We start from the raw sequence: 22,066 nt of genomic DNA, 5'->3' as shown, positions 1-22,066 counted from the left end.
ACTTCTGTAATTTAAATGTGAAGACAGAGCTTCTTGTTCTTTTTTTCTGTCCTTGGGGATTACTGGATAAATACTCTAGTGTATGTGCCTGGCAAAATTGTATGTTATATATGTGCCTTGTGAGTTATAGTGTTTACTTTGCATGTACTTTTTTCTAGAGGAAGAATCCATAGCTTTACAATATTCTTTTAAAAGTGGGAGAACTACTAAGTTAAATCATAAAAGAAATAAAGGAAGCTTCCTAGTCTCAATATAGGTCTTAAGGATTTTTATACATATATAAATTATTTTCAATTTAAAAAGAAAGGACTAACAATTTTATATTCAGAACTGAAAAAAGAAATCTATGCTATGGGAAAATAATTGACTTTACTATATTAGACTAGATTTTCCATTTCTCTTTATTAATGAATATAAACAGATTACTAGTTTTTGCCGCATGTAGTTTGAACCACTGTCATTAGGTGCACACGCATTAAGGATTGCTGTCTTTGAAGAAGTGACCCCTTTATCACTATGTGATGTCACTCTTTATCTCTGATAATTTTCCTTGCTCTGAAGTCTACTCTGTATTGATATAGTTACTGTAAATTAATTAATGCACTGATTCAGATTATTTACCTTCAAATATAATTTGAATATGGTGTATAGTACTAAAAATCCACTAAAATAATGTTTTGGGCATTATTCTTACCCAAATATAAAATATAGAATTGTCTGCACTATAAAATATAAACACATAAGGAACAACTACTAGGACCAAATGATTTGGTTTACTAGGGATAAAGAAGTCATTTCATAATGATAGGAGGGTATAATAATTCTAAACTTGAATTTTCCTAATAAAATAACCTCCAAATATATGAAGCAAAAATTGGAAACTTGGCAAGTATTCCATTAATGTAAGATATTTAAACATACCTCTCTTATTTATTGATAAGTCAACCAAATAAAAATTAGCATAGATATAGAAAATTTGAACCAAAAAAGTGATTTAATGGTTTTACATAGAACTTTACATTCCACAGTTAGAGAGCACACACTCTTTTCAGGCACCCATGGAACATTTGTAAAAATCACCCATGTACAAAGCCATGAAATAGTTTAAAAAATTTCAAAGAAGTGATATTATACAAAATAAATTCTCTAACCACAGTGGAATGAAGATAAAAATCAGTAACATAAATCTTAACTAAATGATAGACACATTGACATACACACATTTGGAAGTTAACAAGTACACTTTCTAAATTCTTCATGAATCAAAAGACAAGTCATTGAAGAAATTTAAGAAATACTCAGAACTAAACAATTATGAAAATAATACTTATCGGATGATACAAAATTGAGTAATACTTTGAGGGAAATTTGTAGCTTAAAGTGTTTATGTCAAAGTTCATAAAATCTGTGTGGAGATAGTGCTAGCATATTGTTGGTGGGCACTGAAAGTAGTAGTGGGGCTGAGAGGTGCAGCATGAAGAATTCCTTTGTTGGTAGTTTAATGCAGTCTCTTCCTAAGGAGTTTTATGGTCTCTCACTTTTGGTGCAATCCATACTAGGAAGGTAATTTTAAGAAAATATATAATAAAAAGAGATGGTATGTGTGGTAATAATTAATTTTTATTAATTAGTTGAATATCTTTTCTTTTTTATAGCCAGAGGAACAAGAATTATGAGAACCTTTGTAGAAATAGATTAGGCAATGATTTATATGTTGAAAGAATGATGCAGACTATTAACGGAGCACCAAAGAATAAAGATGTCCAATGTGACAGAATTATTAAGGAAGACAAAGGTAATTTGTGTTTTATTCTGCTCGATAAACTATCATGTTTTAATATGCATTCTTGCAGGCTGTCAATTAACAAGTATGTTAATCATGTTTAATATGTTAAACATGATTAACATATTAAACAATGTTAAAATATATAAGGTAAAAATAGAAATAATTTGTCCAAATCACAACAGTAACTGGGTACTGTGATATACAACTTTCAGAATTTGACCAATAAGTTAACAAGTAATAAATATAGATATAGAAGATTTGAATAACACAATTATCAGTGATTTTTATATAAACTATATCATATAACTTTGTACTTTTCAAATGTTTATTAAACTTTATAGAAACTAATTACTTCTGTTACAAAAAATAGCAACTACAACTATGGCAATACCATTTAACACTTAAACACCACATACATATGTGTTATATACTCTTCAGTGAATGGTATATATTTCACAATAAAAATATTATTAAAATAATAAAAGACAGTTTACACTAAGGAATTTGAATACAGATCAAGTAAATGTTAAGGTTTTACAGATGTCTTCCTTCACTGATTTTGGATGAAAGTGAAAGAGATTTAGAAGTCAGAGATGGAAATCAAAATATTATCTATATTACTGATAGAGTTAATTGAAAAATATAGCTTTAAATCTGAAGCTAAGTGGACTTGCTTCAAGGATCAAACAATAGATAACAAGTAAGTCTGAGGGCCTATTTTGAGTCAGGGTCAAAGAGCTGTAAAACTTTAAGGAACAAACTTACTTCTTCCCTGGACCCTTATCATTCAACTGAGAACATTCTAAATAAAGCAGGTTTCACGGGATTTTACATATTCTTTCTTAGGCCTGATCACCCAGGGAACCTGTCCTTTCCAGCACAGAGCTGCACCGCCCTCTGTCATTGTTTCAGGCTTAGGTGGAGCAAGGAAACTAAGGCAACCATGATATAGATTTTCTCCCAGATGATGAGGACTCAGGCTATGTCAAAGCCGAGGGATGAGGGTCCATTACCCCCTTTTGCTGTAGCCCCCAAAGTCCTTCCTTGGGGGCCTCCCATGTAATCGTGCCTGTCTTAGATCGTTCCCCTCTTGGGGAATCTTACCCATCATTGGCTAACCAACCAAGCATTGGGGGCCAGGCAGGGTGAAGTAAAAGGAGCAGAAGTGGTGCTCCTGCCAGGGAGATAAGCTTTTGTCTCCTTGCTGGCTTACTGTCCAAGGTCATTCCCTCAGCCTTAGCCTTGGTGGGGGTTACAGCTTCTGATACCAGGCAGGGCAGTTCCCAACACCTTCTATGCTCTTCAATAGAATTAGTCATTTCCCTTTCTTTGGTAATAAGTAAATGAGAGACATAGGCCAGAAGGTTAATTTGGCTGAAGTTTCTTCTATACATGTTCATAAAAAGTGAGGAAAAATTTTCCCACCTAACAATATATATGTAGTAATTTATGATAAAAGTGGCATTATAGATAAATAGATAATATAATAAGTGTATTGGTGTTTCTGGCTAAGTTTTGAAAATATAGTTAAATCTTATAACTTTGTAGGTTTCATAAAACCACTTTGTCTTCTAAATATATTATACTACAATAAATAGTTTTAAATAAAATTTTGTGTGATATGATCTTGTTTTATTAAAATATGTACATATGTGATGACATACAAATACATTTGTATGTGAATCTGGAAGGACCAATACCAGAATGTCAGCAGTTATTGTCTCTGGGTGATAGACATACAAGTCATATTTACCTTCCTTTTTTTTTTTTTTTCAGTGACCATATCGTTTTACTCAGCTAAAAAGTAAAATTATTTTTCTGTAAATGTGATATAGCCAATTGCTATTCTTTTACAGTCTGAATTAAACTAAGAAGAAACAATGTTTTTATTGTTGTAAAAACTATTTAGATATATCTGAGACTCAAAAGTGCTTAAAACACAGGTATAGATGGGAATATTTATTCTGATACTAGTTAACATAGCTCTCTTTAATAGTTTCTAACAGTATAAAATTGGAAGTTTATAATCATTCATCATTGTTCCATCTTGTAGATGATATTATGGTAGGTGGTTTGAAATTTTTCTATTTCTTAGATTAATTTACTCAAATGAACAAATGTAAAATTACCAAAAGTAAAATTACCAGTGTTATTATCTTCAAGGAAACGATTGTAAATCACTCTAATTTTAAATATCTTTTTATAACATGCATATTTTTTATGTAACAATTATTTTCTTAGTGGCTATGTAACAATATATGTCTACATGCACAATTTAATAAACTTTCAGTTAAAGGAAGAAAAAAAGGTTAGGTAATTCAATATTCAAAGACAACTTCTTTCTATGGTCTTCTACTGTACAAACATGGAAATTATATCCTTTTCAATTCAGCAAATATATGGAGTGTTTATTCTGTGTATGATTTTGCTAGACAATATTAAAATAAGTTCAAAAGATAGAAATGTTGTTACAAAATGTGAGTTAACACTCCTATTAATTGAAAACATTGTTAAACATCAGAGATCCTTCATTTTACATTATGAAAATAAAGCTTCTAACAATGAAGTAGTTGCATATATTAGAGCCAGATCCTGTTTTTATTTTCAGGGGAAAATTCTTTATTAAATCACTATACATTAATTGGAAGTTTAGTAAGTTTAGCATGTGAGAATATATTGTTATATGGTCACTGATAGAATAATTGCTACATAAGCCTTTCATTTTTATATTAGCAATGAAGGGTTGAGAGCATTTCTTTTAGAGGCATTGTAATATTTGCTCATTTGAATAAATAAGATAAACAAAAAATTTTAAATAGAAGTTAAAAGCCATACTACTTTCCCAGTTTTTTGAGATCAGAGTCTGTCATTTTCCCAATATGTACAATCTTTTCACGTAAGTATATAGGATATTTTTTTTTATAAAATGGAATTGGATAATTATAAATAAAAAGTTCTGTACAATATAATATGTTGTTATATGTTAACCATAGTAAAGACACTTTAAAATCTTGTTATAACATGATTGCCTGGACCCATGTCAATGCAGTCCATACCAACTGACAGCCTCATGAGGTCATGCTGCACCAGGTTGGGGTAAGGGAGGAGGTGTGGGTGTCAGAGAGGATGGAGAGGGTAATTTGGAGCTATCACTAAGACACTAAAGTATTTGTAGCTGCTAAAAGTGTGAAGGCTAAGGATCTCTTAAGGTGTCTTAATAATTTATTTCTTTTTTATTTTTATCTACTTCCTGCCATTGTGGTTAAACAGTAGTACTTTTTTCTAGACAGTAAATATTTTTTTTAGATTTTATTTATTTATTTTTAGAGAGGAAAGGGAGGGAGAAAGAGAGAGAGAGAGAAACATCAATGTGCAGTTGCTGGGGGCCGTGGCCTGCAACCCAGGCATGTGCCCTGACTGGGAATTGAACCTGCGATGCTCTGGTTCACAGCCTGCACTCAATCCACTGAGCTACGCCAGCCAGGGCAGATTTTGCTATGACAACTTATAAGCTACAAATTAGAATTTGGTTTATAGTAATTTTTACCTTTCTGTCTCTTAGGCATAATGTCTACTGCTTGGGATTTGTATGATTCTTATAATGCTTTGGAGCTTTCATCTGTACCAGTAAGATACTCTACAGTTGATTTAAGTACTAAAGCAAGCGCACCTTCTAAAGATCAAGACCAAAGAGGACCAGGAAGTACTACAGAAAAAAGTAAGTGTTCAGTTTTTTGAATGATGTTTTTGCATGGCATTTTCTTTTTTTTTTTCCCCCCTTGGTGCCACTGTTACAGATGTTTCCCATTGCCCCCTGCTCCTACTTAGTTGTCTGTGTCCATAGGCTACACATATATTCATATACATTCTTTGGCTAATCTCTTCCAGTCCCTCCCACTCCCTCCCCTCCAAGGGGAGTCAGTTATCCCCATATCAGATGTCATGGTGAATATGTTCTCTCCTATGATGGGTTCCTTTTTCATTTTGTTGATGGTTTATTTTGCTGTGAAGAAGCTTTTTAGTCATGAAACCATAAAAATCCTAGAAGAAAACATAGGCAGTAAAATCTCAGACATCTTGCGTAGCAATTTTTTTGCCGATATATCCCCTAGGGGAAGAGAGGCAAAGGAAAAATGACATTTTCAATAAATTCTTTTTTTAAGCAGTTGCAATATTTTCTTTCTGGTGGACAATGAAAAGTATTTTTGTGTCTCTATTCTTGAGGGATAATGATCTATATCTTTTTTTGTGCCTTCTTTGTCTGGTTTTTGGAAAACAGACTATGATTTCTCTTTTTAAAAATGTTTAAAAATGTTAACTTTACTGTCTAGGATATAGACTATCATGGTATATGTTCCCAGTACACTTGCAAAGAATATGTATTTGACTTTCATTGGATGTCAATATGTTTTGGTTGGTGTTGTTGAGTTCTTTTGTATCCTTGCTGATTTTCTGTCTCGTTATTCTATCAAATCTTGGATTTGTCTTTTTCTTCTTTCAGTTCTATCCATTTTTGCTTTACATAGTTTACAGCCTTATTGTTTTACTGCATAAACATTTAGGATTACTATGTCTTCTTGGTGCAATTATTACATAAAGCTGCTGTATGACCCTGGTAATTTTTTTTTTACTCTGAAGCCAGATTTATCTGATTTTTATGTAGCCACTTATGTTTACCTTTCATTGCTTACCTGATACATGTTTTTTTTTCACTATTTTACTTTAAACTTACATATATTGTATATTTCAAATAGGTTTCTTATGGACATTACATATTTGGGTCATGATTTTAATCTATGTCAATTTCTCATTTTAATTGGTATATTTAGACCATTTGCATTTAATGTAACTATAGATACAGTAAGGCTCAAGTCTGCCAATATTTGTTTTCTATTTGTTCTGTCTGGTTTTGTTTCTCTCTTTTTCCCCATCATTCATGTTGGTAATTCAAACATTTTATTTTACAATTCCACTTTATTTATTTATAATGTTTTTTAGTTTTGTCTAGCTTTTTTAGTGTTGCTTTATATATGGTATTATACATACATAGCATCATAATCCACTGGTTTTGAGATTTTGCTCATTTAAGTATAGAAATCTTATACTGCCTTTGTATTCTTTTACTCTTCCCTATTTATGTTTCCTCTAAATATCTAGTAGAAATATTTTTACATTTTTTAATAATATTTTTATATAGAACTACATCAGGCAGTAGTTGACAGTATCAACCATCAAACATAGTTAAGAAACCTCAAGAGAAGGAGAGTGTATTGTATTTATCCACATTTACTTACTGTTCTGTTTTCCCTTTGATGTTTCAGTATTCCTTCTTTTATCATTTCCTTTCTGTTCATAGAACTTCCTTTAGCCATTCTTAGGGAAGATCTACTGGCAGCAAATTCTCTTAGTATTCCTTTATCTGGTAATACTTTAACTTTCCCTTTCATCTCATAGAATACTTTCAGAGGGTATAAAAGTCTGGGTTGAACAATTCTTTTCTTTCAACAATCAAATAATCTGTGTTACTTCTTTCTGGCTTCCATGAATTCTGGTGAGAAATATGCTGTTATTCAGTGCATTTCCCTGTTATATAAATTGTCATTTCTTTCTCACTGCTTCCTTGATTTTTTTTGTTTTTACTTTTCAGAACTTTGAATATAATGTATCTTAGTGTGATTTCTTTGTATTTATCCTCTTTTCAGTTTACTTAGTTTCTTGAATCTGTATGCCATTCTTCTTTGCCAAATTTTGGAAATTTTCAGCTATTATTTCTTCACATACTTTTCAGTCCCTTCCTCTTTCTTCTCTCCTTCTGGCATGCCAGTGATCGGAATGTTATTTTGTTTGTTTGTTTCTCTGAGGTTCTATTTTTTTTTCAGACTCTTTTTCTTTCTGTTTTTCAGATAGGTAATTTCTCTTGTTTTCTTCTTAAGCTCACTGACTCTATTCTGCTGTCAAACCACCTGCTTAATTTTAAAATTTTAGTCATTGTCTTTTTCAGTTCTATAATTTTCATTTGGTTCCTTTGTTGATTTACTAAGACTTTTCATTTCTTTTATGATATTTTCTGTTACTTCATTTGTTTCAAGTGTGCTCATAAATATTTGTTAAAACATTTTTATGATGGCTGCTTTAAACTGTCAGATAATTTAAACATCTGTCATCTTAATATTGCTGTCTATTGATTGTCCTTTTTTTTAAATTTAAGCTGAGATTTCCTTGGTTCTTGGTATGATGAATGATGTTTAATTGCAACCTGGAAATTTTGGGGCATTATGTTATGAAAGTCAGGATCTTCTTGAAACTTTTCCTTCACAGGCTTTATTTGACACTATTTTGAGAAGGGAAAGAGGAGTTCACTGCTTCATTACTGTCAGGCGAGGTAGAAGTCCATGTTTTCTACTTGGCCTCCAATGACATTAAGGGATGGGGTCTTCCCATTACTGCTGGGTGGAAGTGGGTGGGGATCTCTGGCTTCCATTGACAGCTCTATGATTGGGAGGGATAGAGAGTCTCATTACTGTTCCACAAGAGGCCTCAGTTGACACCACAGAGTGGGAATTGGCCTTATTACTGTTGAGCAGTGATGTAAGTTCTTATTTACCAGACTAACTCTGACTATTCTTGTTAGGAGGAGGGTCACCTTGTTACTTCCAGGTGGGTGTGAAATTCCATGTTTCCCAATTGGTCATTATGTTTGATAGGCATGAAGGTCCTACTTCCCCACTGAGACTTCCCTCACATGATAGCCACTGTGAGGCTGGGAGTTTGGGATACCTTGTTGTAGCCTAGTGCAGGTGGAAGTCCAGGATCCTCACTTGGCCTTTATGGGATGGGTATTTTTTCCTGTGGTGTTTGTCTGAAGTAGAGTGGTTATACATAAAAGTTTTCTTTCTTGCAAGGTTGCCTTTTTCCCGGTCCTTTGGCTAGAAAGAGGAGGCTTCTTTTTAGACTTTTCTTTGTCTGCATCTATTTGTGTTTCTACATTGCTGTCTTTTTTAGCTCCGTGTTTGGAATATATGTGGCAATAAGAAAACCCAGAGAATTCACAACTGTCATTCCTTGGGCCCTGAGAACTGTAGTTGCTTTGTCTTCTTCCAAAGACTTTTAAAGCTTTCTTATGTTGTGTGTGTGTGTGTGTGTGTGTGTGTGTGTGTGTGTCTTTCTTATGTCAGTCATGTATACATATATTACAGGGTTTTTAGTTGTGTTTAGGAGGAGAAACAGGCAAAAATGTGTGTATGCCATCTTCATGGATGCAGGACTGCCCTTTATTTGGTTTTTAAAATAAGAGCATGCTAAGTCATGTGATATACATCCCCATTCCTGGAACTTGTAAATATATTACCTCACATGGCAAAAAAGACTTTCCAGATATAATTGAATAAAGATCTTCAAAGGAGGAGATTATCTTGCATTATCTGCAGGCCTATCTAATCACATGTGTACTTAAATGTGGAGGACCTGTCCCAGCTGTGACCAGAGAGAGGTAATCCTGCTGTCTTTGAAGATGGGGCAAGGGTGTGGGTAGCCTAGAAGCTGGAGAAGACAAGGAAATGAATTCTCTTCTAGAGCCTCTGGAAAGGAACAGAACCCTATTGACTTCTTGGTTTTAACCTAGTGAGACCTGCATCCAGACCGCTAACCTACAGTACTCTAAGTAAATTTGCATGTTTTTAATCCACTCTTTTAGATAATTTGTTATAGCATCAATAAAAAATTAATACAGTTGTATAATATTCCTATAAAGCAATAATCAGATCAGACCTTCATCTGAAGACTCATTATCTTATTTTAATTTGAATGAAAATGTATAGAGATTAAAATTGTCTTTTGAAAGACAGTGCATTTTTGAGTGGTTGGTAATTTCAAAATGAGATGATAAATGTATATCTTGCATGTACTTGGTTTATAAAAGACATTCAATAAGTACCTATCAAAGTTGTTGAGAACTAGAAGAAAAAAATAGTAATGACAAAATGTCATTTTTTAAATATTCAGAATGCATGAATTATCTAATATTATTTGTATTATTTTATCATTATTATGTTTGTATTTTGTAGATAGTGAAGCTAGTTCTATAATGGAAATAGAAAATGTAATTCTGGCTAAAATGCATGATGATCAAGAAGACCACTCAGATGCAATATTAAAATCTGAAAAGTTTCAGCAGGACTTATTTTTCATGGAACGAGTTCTCATGGAAAATATATTTCAGCCCAAACTTGCAGCTTATCGGCAGCTTCCTATTTTGAAAGGTATTTAAAGAAATAATCACATTTAAACAAACTCAATTAATTTTAAAAATTAAATGATATTATTATTTCTAAATGTAATCAACTGGGCTATCAATTATGAGAATATATGTTTATGTAACTTTCAGCACTGTACATGTCACAGTAGAGTCCAGACTAGAGAGCCCACAACAAGTCATAGTCCCTTAGATTCAAAACTTCACAAGCATCGCTGCCTCCCTCATCCCTGCATTAAGTTATTCTCTCATATCCAACCTTCCTTTTCAATTGCCACTGATACTTCCCAGGTTCTGGTTTCATTACCTCTCCTTAATTTTATTGCAGGATCATTCTTCTTGTTCTCATTGCTACAAATCTCATCTCATGTGTCCTCAGAATATTTTGAAGGATTTTAGAGATTATGTAAAGCAACTTCCCAATATTTAAGTGATGAAAATAAAGGCCATAGAAACTTTCTAAGGTTATATAATCTATTGCAAAGCTTTGAGAAGGGATCCCTTTGGCAGTATAGTGTCTGCCACAAAAATGTATACTGTTAATATTTCTCCCATAGGGACTAGAGCCTTTTACTAGAATTTCAGGGATTACGAGACGCTGGCTCTGAATTGACACTAACTCCCGAAGACACAAAACATCGCTGTGGTCCATGAATCAGAGTGTAAAGACATACAGAGGTCAGGTGATCAGTGGAGCTTCAGCTCAGGCCCATCTCACAGTGGGGTCCATTGGGTCATTGATCCCATCCTGTGGTTATCTGCCCTGTTCCAGAATGTGTACTTGGAAGAGAAATTTTCAACCAGTGGCAAAATCCCCACATATGATTCTTGACCTGTAGAGTGAGGGTTATTACGGTAGGAAATGGCTAAGTGAAAGCCACTAGAGTTGCCTCTACCTACGAAAATAGTAAACCAGAGCAATACCACACTTCTGGAGGGATTTTGGCGTTTGGATTAACGCCACCATCAAGGACATGAAAGATTTAGGAGTATTGATTCCTACCACATCTCCCATTGGACTCCTCCTCCAGGCTTGTGTAGAAAACACATGGATCTTGGAGAATAACAGTGGGGTTATTGCAAATTTAGTGAGATGGTGACTCTAATTGCAGCTGCTATTCCAGATGAGGTTTCCTTGCCTAAGCAAATTAACATTCCTTAGTACCTGGTGTGTAGTTACTTATACAATGAATGCTTTTTTTCCCAATGCATGTTGGTAAAAACCACCAGAAATATTTGCTTTTGGCTTGCCAGGCCAGCAATGCACCTTTACTGTCTTAAAAAGGAGTATATCAATTCTTCAGCTTTCTGTCATGATTTAGTCTGCAGGGAACTTTTCCTTCAACAAGACATCACACTGGTCCATGATACTGATGGCATCATGTTGACTGGACCTAGTGAATAAGAACTAGACTTACTGGTAAGACATTTGCATGTCTGTGTGAGAAATAAATCTTACACAATTCCAGGGGCCTTTCACCTCAGTTGAACTGCCAGTGCTGTGGAATGTGTCGAGAGATACTTTCATCCAGCTCCTCTTACAATCAAAAAAGAGACATGATACCTAATGGACCTCTTTGTATTTTGGAGGCAACCTATTCCCCCTTTGAATGTGCTGCTCTGGCCCATTGGTTGAGTGTCCTGAAAAGCTGCTAGCTTTGAGGGGACCCCAGAACAACAGAAGATTCTGCAACAGGCCAGGCAGCAATTCATGGTTCCCTGTCACTATATGATCCAGCAGACCCAGTGGTGCTTGTAGTGTCAGTGGTAGATGGAGATGCTGTTTGGAGTCTTTGGCAGGCTCCCACAGGTAGAGAAGACAGTAATCTTTTTATTTGATCTAATTTTAGAACCAGAACCTGAAGAGCTTGAAGACTTTTCAGAAAGTGAAAAAATTGAAGAGATAGAAGAAGATTTTAAGAAGGAAGAAGAAGAAATAGAAATAAATGAAGAACAATCAATAATACCAGCCAATTTGGAACGACTCTGGTCCTTTTCCTGTGACTTAACCAAAGGCCTTAATGTGAGCAGCCTTGCCTGGAATAAAACAAATCCAGTAAGTTATTGAATATTTTAATAATTTAATGTCTAGCATTTAAGGGCCATTGTCAAGCCCTTGAACCTCTAGTTTTAGAATGCCTCTAAAGCAAGTTTATATTTCACAGGGGGGGAGGGAAATGCAAATAGTTACAAAAAATGTTTTTCTTCTTTAATATAAAAACATTACCATTATTGTTTTAGGAGATGTACTCGGGACATGACATTCTCTGAACCCATATCAGATATTGAGAAATGAACTAGAACATAGTATATCATTGATTTATTTTAGCATTTACCAAACTCATGTATCCCAATTTGTATTCTCCTTAAATTAATTGTATTCAGAGGCATATACTTCATCCGGTAACAGTGAAAATGTGCAAACTAATTTTGAGATTCCTTAAAATGCTATCACCATTAATAATAGCAGGTACTTAAATAGTACTTACTATGTACCAAGTATATTCTAAGCATTTTACTTGTATTCACACAAAAACTCTGCAAGTTAGGTATTAATTTCCCCATTATGTTGATGAGAAAATTGAAGCACAGAAAGGATAAACAACTTGCCTAAAGTTATGCAACGTAAGTAAAACAGTCAATGTTCAAACCCACACGTCTGCCTCCGGGTCTCTTGCCCTTAACTACTGTACTGCTGAAAATCAACTTTAGACAAATTAGATGAATCATCAAGCTGGGGAGTGGTATGTTTGCTTGTAAAAAAGAGGTGATTATAGAGTACTGAGACTTGTTTTCTCCTGGGGAATATAAACTGCTTCTGAAGACATGATTTTCAACTAGCTATTCCCAAATTCTTTTATGTAATAGCAATACCTTTGGAATAAATATTTAGTGTATTTTAAAGTGATCAGAACTAACTTATATGTTTAAATTGTACTATGTATAAGAATTAGCCTTATTATTTTATATTTGCATCTTTTAAAATACTATGTGAAAATATGATAGTTGTTATGGTTATTAAAAATAGAATGTCTATAATCATTTTTGTTAAAACCTAAATAGCATATAATTTAAATTATGTATATTACTTTTAATGAAATAAGATACTTTTAGTGTGGATTTATGTTTATAAAACTATACTTGATGGGGGGAATGGGGACAACTGTGACTGAATAACAACAAAAAAAGAAACTATACTTGAGAACATCTTGTAGATCATTTATATGCATCTTTATACATTTGCAATATAAGTATGTGATACTCTCTTATATTAAATATATTTTTCTGGTTTTTAGGACCTTTTGGCTGTTGGCTATGGTCATTTTGGATTTAAAGAACAAAAAAAAGGATTGGCTTGCTGCTGGTCAATAAAGAATCCCATGGTAACTCAAACAGGAATAAGACCCAGTTGTATTTAATTAAATGCTGATACAATTATCATAAAATAGATAGTTGTATATGATAATTAAACAAAGTCAAGACAATTTTTCAAGCAAGACTTTTTTGGTTTAAATACGTAACAATTAAAATTTCTTCTTGTTTATATAAGATTACTTCATTTATAAATTCACTTCTATATATTTATAAATTCATTTAGTAAATATTTTTTGAGCATCTACTGTATGCTGTTAGATCTGATGATCCAAAGTTGGACCATTATTTTTTTAATCACTGCTAACAACAAAGAGTGAATTTATAAATGAAAATCCTTTGAAAATTATGTTCCATTTAATACTGGATTGTTTCTTAATATATGAGTAACTCCTTATCACCTTGTAAAATAGATTACTGCTATTTTCAACTCAGAACAGAAATGTAAGGAAGAAAGCTTAGAAAAGGATCAGAAGAGCATATAAAAATAGAGTTTTTATAAATATTCCAAGTCTGTTAGGAAGATGGGTTTCTATAGCACAAAAGAAAGGCAGAAGCAATTTTAAACATGTGGGAGGATCACTATAAGATTCATCATCAGTTGGTTCTCTTCTTTTCCATGTTAAAGGGTGTTAGAAACAAGAAAGCTTTTAGATCAGACATTAAAACAAAACAGTGAAACTTTGGACAGGGTTGAAGAGAGTACCTTAAAGAGTTTTGGAGCCTCTTCCATTACTTAGAAATTATTAGATAATCCAAATGTCTGAAACAGATACTCAAAGATGGGAATATATGCTAGATAATCTCTTTGGAGTTCATTATTTGTTTCTTTAAGAAGGTAGACCTGTGATGATCATACAAATCCCATTGAAAGATTGCCAAAATATGGTAAGTATTATAAAAGCCCATCCTGTAATTCTTAAAATTAGTGAGCTCTGGGAATTCATCAAAGGAGAGGAAAGGAGGTTTTCACCTCTGTACTGGAGGTTAGGAAGAGAAGAGTAACCAAATGTAGACTAACTCTTACATCCCCACTGCCACCAGGCTGTACTTCAGCCATCATCACGTCCCACCTACCGTGGCCTACCAAACCAAGTTTTAAATGTAATGTACTACTTTTTTTATCTAGTGGCCAGAACGTATTTATCAGAGTCCATATGGAGTTACTGCTGTGGATTTTTCAGTTGGAGCACCTAATCTTCTAGCAGTTGGCTATCACAATGGCACCGTTGCAATTTACAATGTGCAGAGCAACAGCAGTGTTCCTGTCCTGGATAGTAGGTGAGAATGCAGGGGTTAGATAAATGTGTAATATGTACTTACTTAGGGAAAAGGGGAAAATTACTCTAATGGTTTTGAGTGAATGTATATATTGTTATCGAGAGTGATGCCATTATTTTTCTAACATTTAATAATTCCTCATACTGTCTCTCCAGCTGCATGCCTTGTCCTAACATCTCCTTTATCTGTTTCTCTGTCCACCTCACCAACAGACTTCCTTTGGCTTGACAGTTTATTCTTACTTTTTCTTTAAATATTTTTTCTCAGCTTTATTGAGGTATAAGTAGAAAAATTTCATATATTTATGTTGCACAATGTGATTTTTAAAGGTAGACAATGTGATGATTGAATATATGTATACATTGTGAAGTCATGACCACAATCAAATTAATTAACACATCCACCACCTCACATAGTCACTTCGTGCGTGTGTGTGGTGAGAACACTTATGGTCCACTCTCTGTGCAAACTTCAAGTAAATGGTACAGTATCATTAAGTATAATCACCATGCTGTCCATTAGATCTCCAGCACTTACTCATCTTATAACTGAAAGTTTGTACTCTTGACTCCTGCAGTGTCACCTATTGAAGGAAACATACCCATTTCTTTCCTTTGTGCATCCTATATACACCTTTATCACAGCACATGTATCACAGCACATGCTGTACAAAAAATCATTTACATATATATCATCTTCTGGAGGGGGCTGTAAGCCCTTTGAGGGCAAGGATTAAGTCTTACTTTTTGCATGCTCAGTACATTTGTCACATGATGTTAGAAAGGTAACAGAATGACAGTAAGTGTTTAAGGATGAAGGAGTGAAATAAATGTAAACACACAATGCAATATACAGATGATGTATTATAGAATTGTACATTTGAAACATATATAATTTTATTAACCAATGTCACCTCCATAAATTTAATATTTAAAAAAGAGATATAGAATTTTTAAAAGAAAAAAAATGAGTCATACTGAGAAAATAAAAAAGTTAAAGGGGAAAGGTACTGAATATGTTATGTTTTTATAATAAACTAAATATCAATGGGTCAATAAAGAGAGAGAATATTAATGTTAGCGTTTGAGTAAACTTGGCTGAAACTCAATGGAAATAAGCATTAAAGAAGGGGTTCCTAAACTTAACTTTGAAGTTATTTGCATAGTTTTGTAAGTGCTGGCCTCTCTGCTTATTTCCAGAAAGAGCATCCAAAAGTTTTACCAAATAATCAGAGATATCTATGATTTTAAAAAGATTCAGAATTATTATTTTGGAGATTTTGCATAAAAATAATTAAGGGATTCACTAGTAAGAACAGAGCGACCCATTAATCTGAAAGAAAAACAGTTAATAATCTGACAAATGATTTTAAAATTCACTGAGAAGTGAATAAAATTAAAACAACTTATCCATTGAAGCTATGAAAAACATAAAGATCCCTATATATATATTCAGAATGTCTAAAATAAACTAAATTTAGACAACCAGGAAAAAATAAAAGGAATAGAGTAAATGAAATAGGTTTTGAGAAGAAATAACTTGCTTTTGTATTTGTTATGACAGCCAATATAATTAAAGGCAGTAAAAAAAGTTTTTTTAAGAAATGAGAAAAACAACAGTGAATATTAAGTGTCAAAGTTATTATTTTTTCTGTTTTTCAAAATATTTAAAGTAAAAGTCTAGTTTTGAACAATGAAGGCATCATTCTATGAGTAGGTCATGGTGTCCTCCAGAGCTATCCTTATCACTTGTACTGCAAGTTTTTTTAAAAAATATTAAAAATGATCCTATATTTAGCACTTTTCCCTGTTTCAGTGAGTCCCCTCAGAAACACCTGGGGCCTGTGTGGCAGCTACAGTGGATAGAACAGGACCGAGGGACGACAGGTGACGACAAGAGAGAAATACTGGTTTCTATATCCGCAGACGGGAGAATCTCCAAGTGGGTTATACGGAAAGGACTGTACTGTCATGGTAAAAAGTACATTAAAGATGTATATATTTCCAGTGTTCTTTCTCTTGTTATGTGCTGAATTAAAAATTCCTAGTAAACCACGTGTAAGAAGTGGCAAATTTTGGTTTTGCTAAATAAGAAAAGAAAAGAAAACTGGGCTTGGTCATTATTTTTCTAAGCATCTAATTCTTGTATTTGCTAATTTTAATCAAATCATATGCAAAACATGGCAGAAATCATTATTTGCAGATAAGCTATTTATCTACAACCATGTGGTAAATAAGATACATATTTTTTTTCTTTTACCCTTCTAAAATAATTTTAATAATCAAAGTGGTTTGGGGACGATTTAGAATTTCAGTTGAAACTAGTAACACTCTCAAACACTGTTATATTTGGATACTGACTTTTCCAAGGCATAAAGCCTTTTCCCCTATTCTCTCCCTGTCTTTTTTCCTTTCTTTTTTCTCTGCCCTACATCATTTTAAAAACTAGTTCAGAACCCTTGACAGTTGTCTCTATAATTGCCTGGAACTGTGGCACAGATGTAGCAGAAACAACATATATGTGTGACGTCACACGGCAGTTGATTTTCTTTCCCTGGTGTGTACATGGTCCACTCACTATCCTAGATTCTTCTAACTGCTGAAACATCCTGGTACCAGGAAAAACACATAAAAACCTTCTATTTTCAGAGCCATGACAAAACAGACCTAATGGCAAAATCACACTGTTTTCCCATGAAGAAAATAAAAACCTGTACACCTCCACAATTTGAAAACCTTGGGGAGCCTAAGAAATTTAATATTTTTTTTTCTTTAAATAAAGATTTGATGCGGTTGAAGCGAACTACTTTTGGCAGCAACAAAAGAGGAGGGGAAAAGGAAAAGAAAGGTGAAGCTTTGATATCGCGACAGGCTCCTGGAATGTGTTTTGCTTTTCATCCCAAGGTAAATTATTTCCATCTATTATTTGCTATTGCATATAACAACCTCTAATAATTCAAGTGTATTAAGATATAAAGCAAGACAAAATGTTAGCATGTTACAATGATTAACACTGTACCTTGTAAATAAAAAAATAACAAACATAGCTGCCAGCTGAAGGGAAAATGGCACATTCCAATTGACATTACCACGTCTTTATCTACTTTCCAGAGGAAAAGTCTGTATTTCTAGGAACTGTGGCAGGATCCTCTTCACAACTGAATGTTTATCTTGAATGCCTCTCCTTGCCCTTGTGTGTCTGCTGCTCTGTCATGCTGACAAGAACCAAATGTACTATATAGTCCTCTGTATCCTCAGTGTGGGTGGTGACATATTTCTGGGGATCAGGAAGGCCACTTAAGTTCATGCTTATTAAGACAAGAATCAAATCAAAGCATAGTTCATGAAGTTCTACTTATTCAAGTTACTTTTATCTGAAAATTCTTTGGAGTCAAAAAATCCAGCCTTTATTACACACTTCTAAGAAAACATAGCCTTATGTTTTCTGATAATTATGCTGACCAACACTTGAGCTCCTGTTCTGTTCTATCCTATCATCCAAGTGGTATTTAAGTCTTACTGTGCCACTCTTTCTACTCCCAGCATACTACTTGTTAATGAACCTCAGGAATTTATTATATTTCACTTTTCTAACACTGCTGTCATATTCTAACTGCCTTCAGTTTTAAATTCCTGTAATCTACTCTTCATCTCAACTCTTGAACAGTTTTCAATGTGGGCAGGGCAGTGAGTATGTTCCCACCACAGGACATTTCACAATGTCTTAACATATATTTAGTTGTTGCAGCTTTAGGAGGTGAGCATGGGGAGGAATGCTATTGACATCTAATGAGCAGAGTCCAGGGGTGCTGCTAAACATCCTGTAATGCATAATACAAGCACCACTGTCGTCTCCCCATCCCCAAACATAGAATTAGCTGGCTTAATAGATCTGGGCTGAGAAACCCTAGTCAAGCATACTAGACACGTCCTTGGTGGAAGGAATTCAAGATGATCATATAGTCTGTAAAGAGAGTTTTACTTCTTCCTGTATAATTTGGTTACCTTTTCTTTCTTTTTATTGCCTGATTTCACTCCACACAAGGAAGAATGGAAGTGGTAAAAACAGACATCTCTGTCTTGTTCTTGATCTTAGGGAGAAAACGAGTCTTTTACTATTAAGTGTGATTATGTATGATATGAGCTGAAAAGACTTTTCAGGAGTTCCCTTTATATTACTATTTGTTGAGAGTTATTTTTTGTCAGGAATGGGTGGCATGTTTACATTAAGTGCTTTTTCTGCATCTATTGATATGATTATATAGTTTCTTTTAAAGTTTGTTAATATGGTAAATTACATTGGTTGATTTTTATTTATTTATTTAAATTTTTAAATTGAACGCCAACTTATTTTTTTTAAGATTTTATTTATTCATTTCTAGAGAGGTGGGGAGGGAAGGAGAAAAGAAACCTCAGTCTGTGAGAGAAACATGGATCGGTTCCCTCTCACATGCCTCTAACCAGGAATCTGGCCCACAGCCTGGGCATGTGCCCTGACTGGAAATCGAACTGGTGACCCTTCAATTCACAGGCCACTGCTCAATCCAGCTAGGGCTAAAAGCCAATTTAAAAGACTTCAGTGCCTAAACAGAAAGTTTCCAGGAACATAGGTAACAGTCGTGTTTCTAGCTCCTTCCGGCCATGAAGTCCTGTGAGTACCCCAGCAGCATCAGTCACAAAACCCTAAGACTGGAATATACTTGAGCAATAAGCACTTTCATTTGACTGCCTCTGGGAAATCTCAGGAACTCTGCACAAGGACAAAGGACAGACATGCACACAGGCCAGTTGGTTCCTACAGTCCCCATACTCCTACAACAGCAACCTCACTTTCCATAGTGCCCCTGGACCTCTGTTGAAGGGGGGCCACTCTCACTCTCTTCCAGTTGACACACTGTTCATAAAGAATCCCTGCCACCCACCGGCCACAGGAAGTCCTGGGGCAATGAGTGGGAAACAGATACATTACACTGAAATTGAGATGGAAGGTACATGCCAGACAATACTATCCACCCTCAATCCTCCACAGCTTTAGACAGTCAACTGGTGTAGAAATATACACCAACAAAGTAGTGTGTGAAGTGGAGAGAACAGTGATGAAAACAAAACAAAACTAAACATTGTAGTCCCTGGTAAGGCAAAAGAGAAACTAGAAGAAAAGCAAGAGGAATAGAGTTGACATAAACTTTTATCTTCTATCAATACTTGATTTCTCCTTGACCTCCAGTTTTTAGATTATCCAAGAGCAGGGTTGCCAGATTTAGCAAATAAAAGTACAGGGGGCTCGCATTAAATTTGAATTTCAGATAAAGAGCAAATAGTGTTTTATTGTATGTCCCAAATATTGTATGGTACATTACTTATACTAAAAAGTTATTTGTACAAAATTATTTTGTTTTTTCAATTTTAATTAAGTTTATAAGAGTAATATTGGTTAATAACATATAAGTTTCAGGTATACAACATCTGCATACTCCATTGTGTGCTCACTGCTCTGCTTTTGTTGTGTGGAATATTACTGTGTTTTTCTCTGGTAACCCTATTCACAAGGTTCAGTTAGCCTGAGGCTACTCTGATCACATCTTGTCAACGCCACAGCAAGACCATCACAGAGCAAAGCACAGACACTTCACCCACCACAGGAGGAAGCCATGTGGTATATGGTCCTTTTAGCTGCCAGACACTCAAAGATCCAATACTATTTTGGCAGGGTGAGAGGGTATGTACATGGTGGAGTTGCCAACCACTATCTGCCAGGTACAGAAGTTTTTCTTCCATATCAAATAAAGAGGGTAAGAAGTATTGCAACTATGGAGAAGCAGGCCTACTGGGCTGAGGAATCTGATTCATACTGCCCCAGGGCAGTCTGAGCAACTCCAGCTCCCAAGTTCAGGAGAGCTAACATAGTCCAACTCTCTTGGACCAACTAAAAGGCCTCAAAAGGCTGAACACACACACACACACCCCTAAGATGTACATGAAAGGGAGGAACAGGAATAGAGCAAGATAGCCTTTATAGTAACTTAAGAGGAATGACAGCAAAGGAGAAGTCTCAGAGGGTTCACAGAACTCCTCACAATGACTGGCAAGATGATTTGGTTGGTTGGTTGGTTGGTTGGTTTTATTTAGGGAGTCAACCTTCCATGGTATTTCCTTAAAACGGAAGATGAAAAAAGAACAAATGGCCACAGAGAAGCCTCAGAGACGCGGCTTTTCAGAGGGGGTGTTAATTCCACCTTGCTGGGCCCGTGGTGCTATCAGAGCCTCCCAGAAGATCTGGCCATCAGATCCCACATTCAACGCACTCCAGTGACCAGGTGCCAAACCCAGCTCCTGAGGATGGGAGAGGAACACTAACAAGTGTTTGAAAGGCATTACTTGCTAAGGCGTGAAGAGGGCCACATTATGCTTTTTTTTCATAGCCTCCTCCATGGGAATTCCTAGTTCCTATTAACCCAGCATCTTGGAAACTGTGTTTCCAGAGATGTTAATAGGTGTTGCATAGGACCAAAAAAAAAAATTCCAGAAAGTATTGCATACTTATTAAAAATTATAAATTTCTGCTGGAGAGGAACCTCTTGAGCTTTTATTTATATAGCTGGTCCCTGGCTTATTTGACCACAGAACCCTTTAAGGAACATCTATTCCCATCTCACAGAACTTTGGGAAATGCTACTTAACCAGTTTTGTGAAAAAGTCTCATCTCAAGAATGGGAAGGATATGTCAACACTAGGAACACCTAGGAATCACGTGTAAACTAGTTTTTAAAAATTAATGTATTAGAAAGTTTAAGGCAATGATTTGAAAACTGGAGAGCCTCGTCCTTCTGTGAGGCACTTGCTCATTGGTAACTATAGCCGGGAAGCTGAAGTTCAATTTAAAAGCAGACAGGCAAAAGTCTACAGAAAACTACAAGGCTGTTCTGCTTAGTTGTGGCTTGGCCAGCACAGAAAAGAACAGTGCTCGGTGCTGTCTCTATGGTGTCTTCTCTTACCACTTTGGTGGGATGCACAGGCGTGTGTGCTCACACGAATGCGTGCGCACGCGTGCACACACACACACACACACACACACACCTTCCTAAAGGTGCAGACCAAACTGCATAGCAGCCGTATAGGGACTAGCCTGTCTGTCTTCATTCCTCCGAAAGCCTAGTAACCTGGAGCCTGGTTTCCAGAAGAAGAGACAAATGGCTCTGTTGGCATTGCAAATTGCTGTCAAAGGAATGCCCCCTTACTCTCCGTGGATGCAGTCCCAAAGTACCACCCCGAAAGCTTTAGGAGGACACACTTCTTGGTTTTCTTTTTGGCAGGGTAAAACATAGCCCAGAGAGCTTCTGAAAATACTCCATCCTGCATCAGAGCAGAACATCCCAA

At 35.0% G+C, this 22,066-nt stretch overlaps 1 protein-coding gene across 1 annotated transcript in view; it reads left to right on the top strand.

The window, feature by feature from the left end:
* DNAI4 (dynein axonemal intermediate chain 4) overlaps positions 1 to 22,066 on the top strand; it is a 72,678-nt gene that overhangs the window by 36,933 nt on the left and 13,679 nt on the right. Inside the window, exons 6-13 of the mRNA XM_028514055.2 lie at positions 1,656 to 1,795; positions 5,349 to 5,504; positions 9,850 to 10,044; positions 11,888 to 12,093; positions 13,334 to 13,420; positions 14,539 to 14,690; positions 16,506 to 16,663; positions 17,472 to 17,593. Of these exons, the coding sequence (XP_028369856.1) occupies positions 1,656 to 1,795; positions 5,349 to 5,504; positions 9,850 to 10,044; positions 11,888 to 12,093; positions 13,334 to 13,420; positions 14,539 to 14,690; positions 16,506 to 16,663; positions 17,472 to 17,593 (1,216 nt within the window). The remainder of the gene's footprint in view (positions 1 to 1,655; positions 1,796 to 5,348; positions 5,505 to 9,849; positions 10,045 to 11,887; positions 12,094 to 13,333; positions 13,421 to 14,538; positions 14,691 to 16,505; positions 16,664 to 17,471; positions 17,594 to 22,066) is intronic.

The sequence above is a fragment of the Phyllostomus discolor genome, chromosome 5 (assembly GCF_004126475.2).
Source record: "Phyllostomus discolor isolate MPI-MPIP mPhyDis1 chromosome 5, mPhyDis1.pri.v3, whole genome shotgun sequence".
Taxonomy (NCBI): domain Eukaryota; kingdom Metazoa; phylum Chordata; class Mammalia; order Chiroptera; family Phyllostomidae; genus Phyllostomus; species Phyllostomus discolor.
The sequence above is the reverse complement of the archived record's forward strand: the minus strand, read 5'-3'. Positions and strand labels throughout refer to the sequence as shown.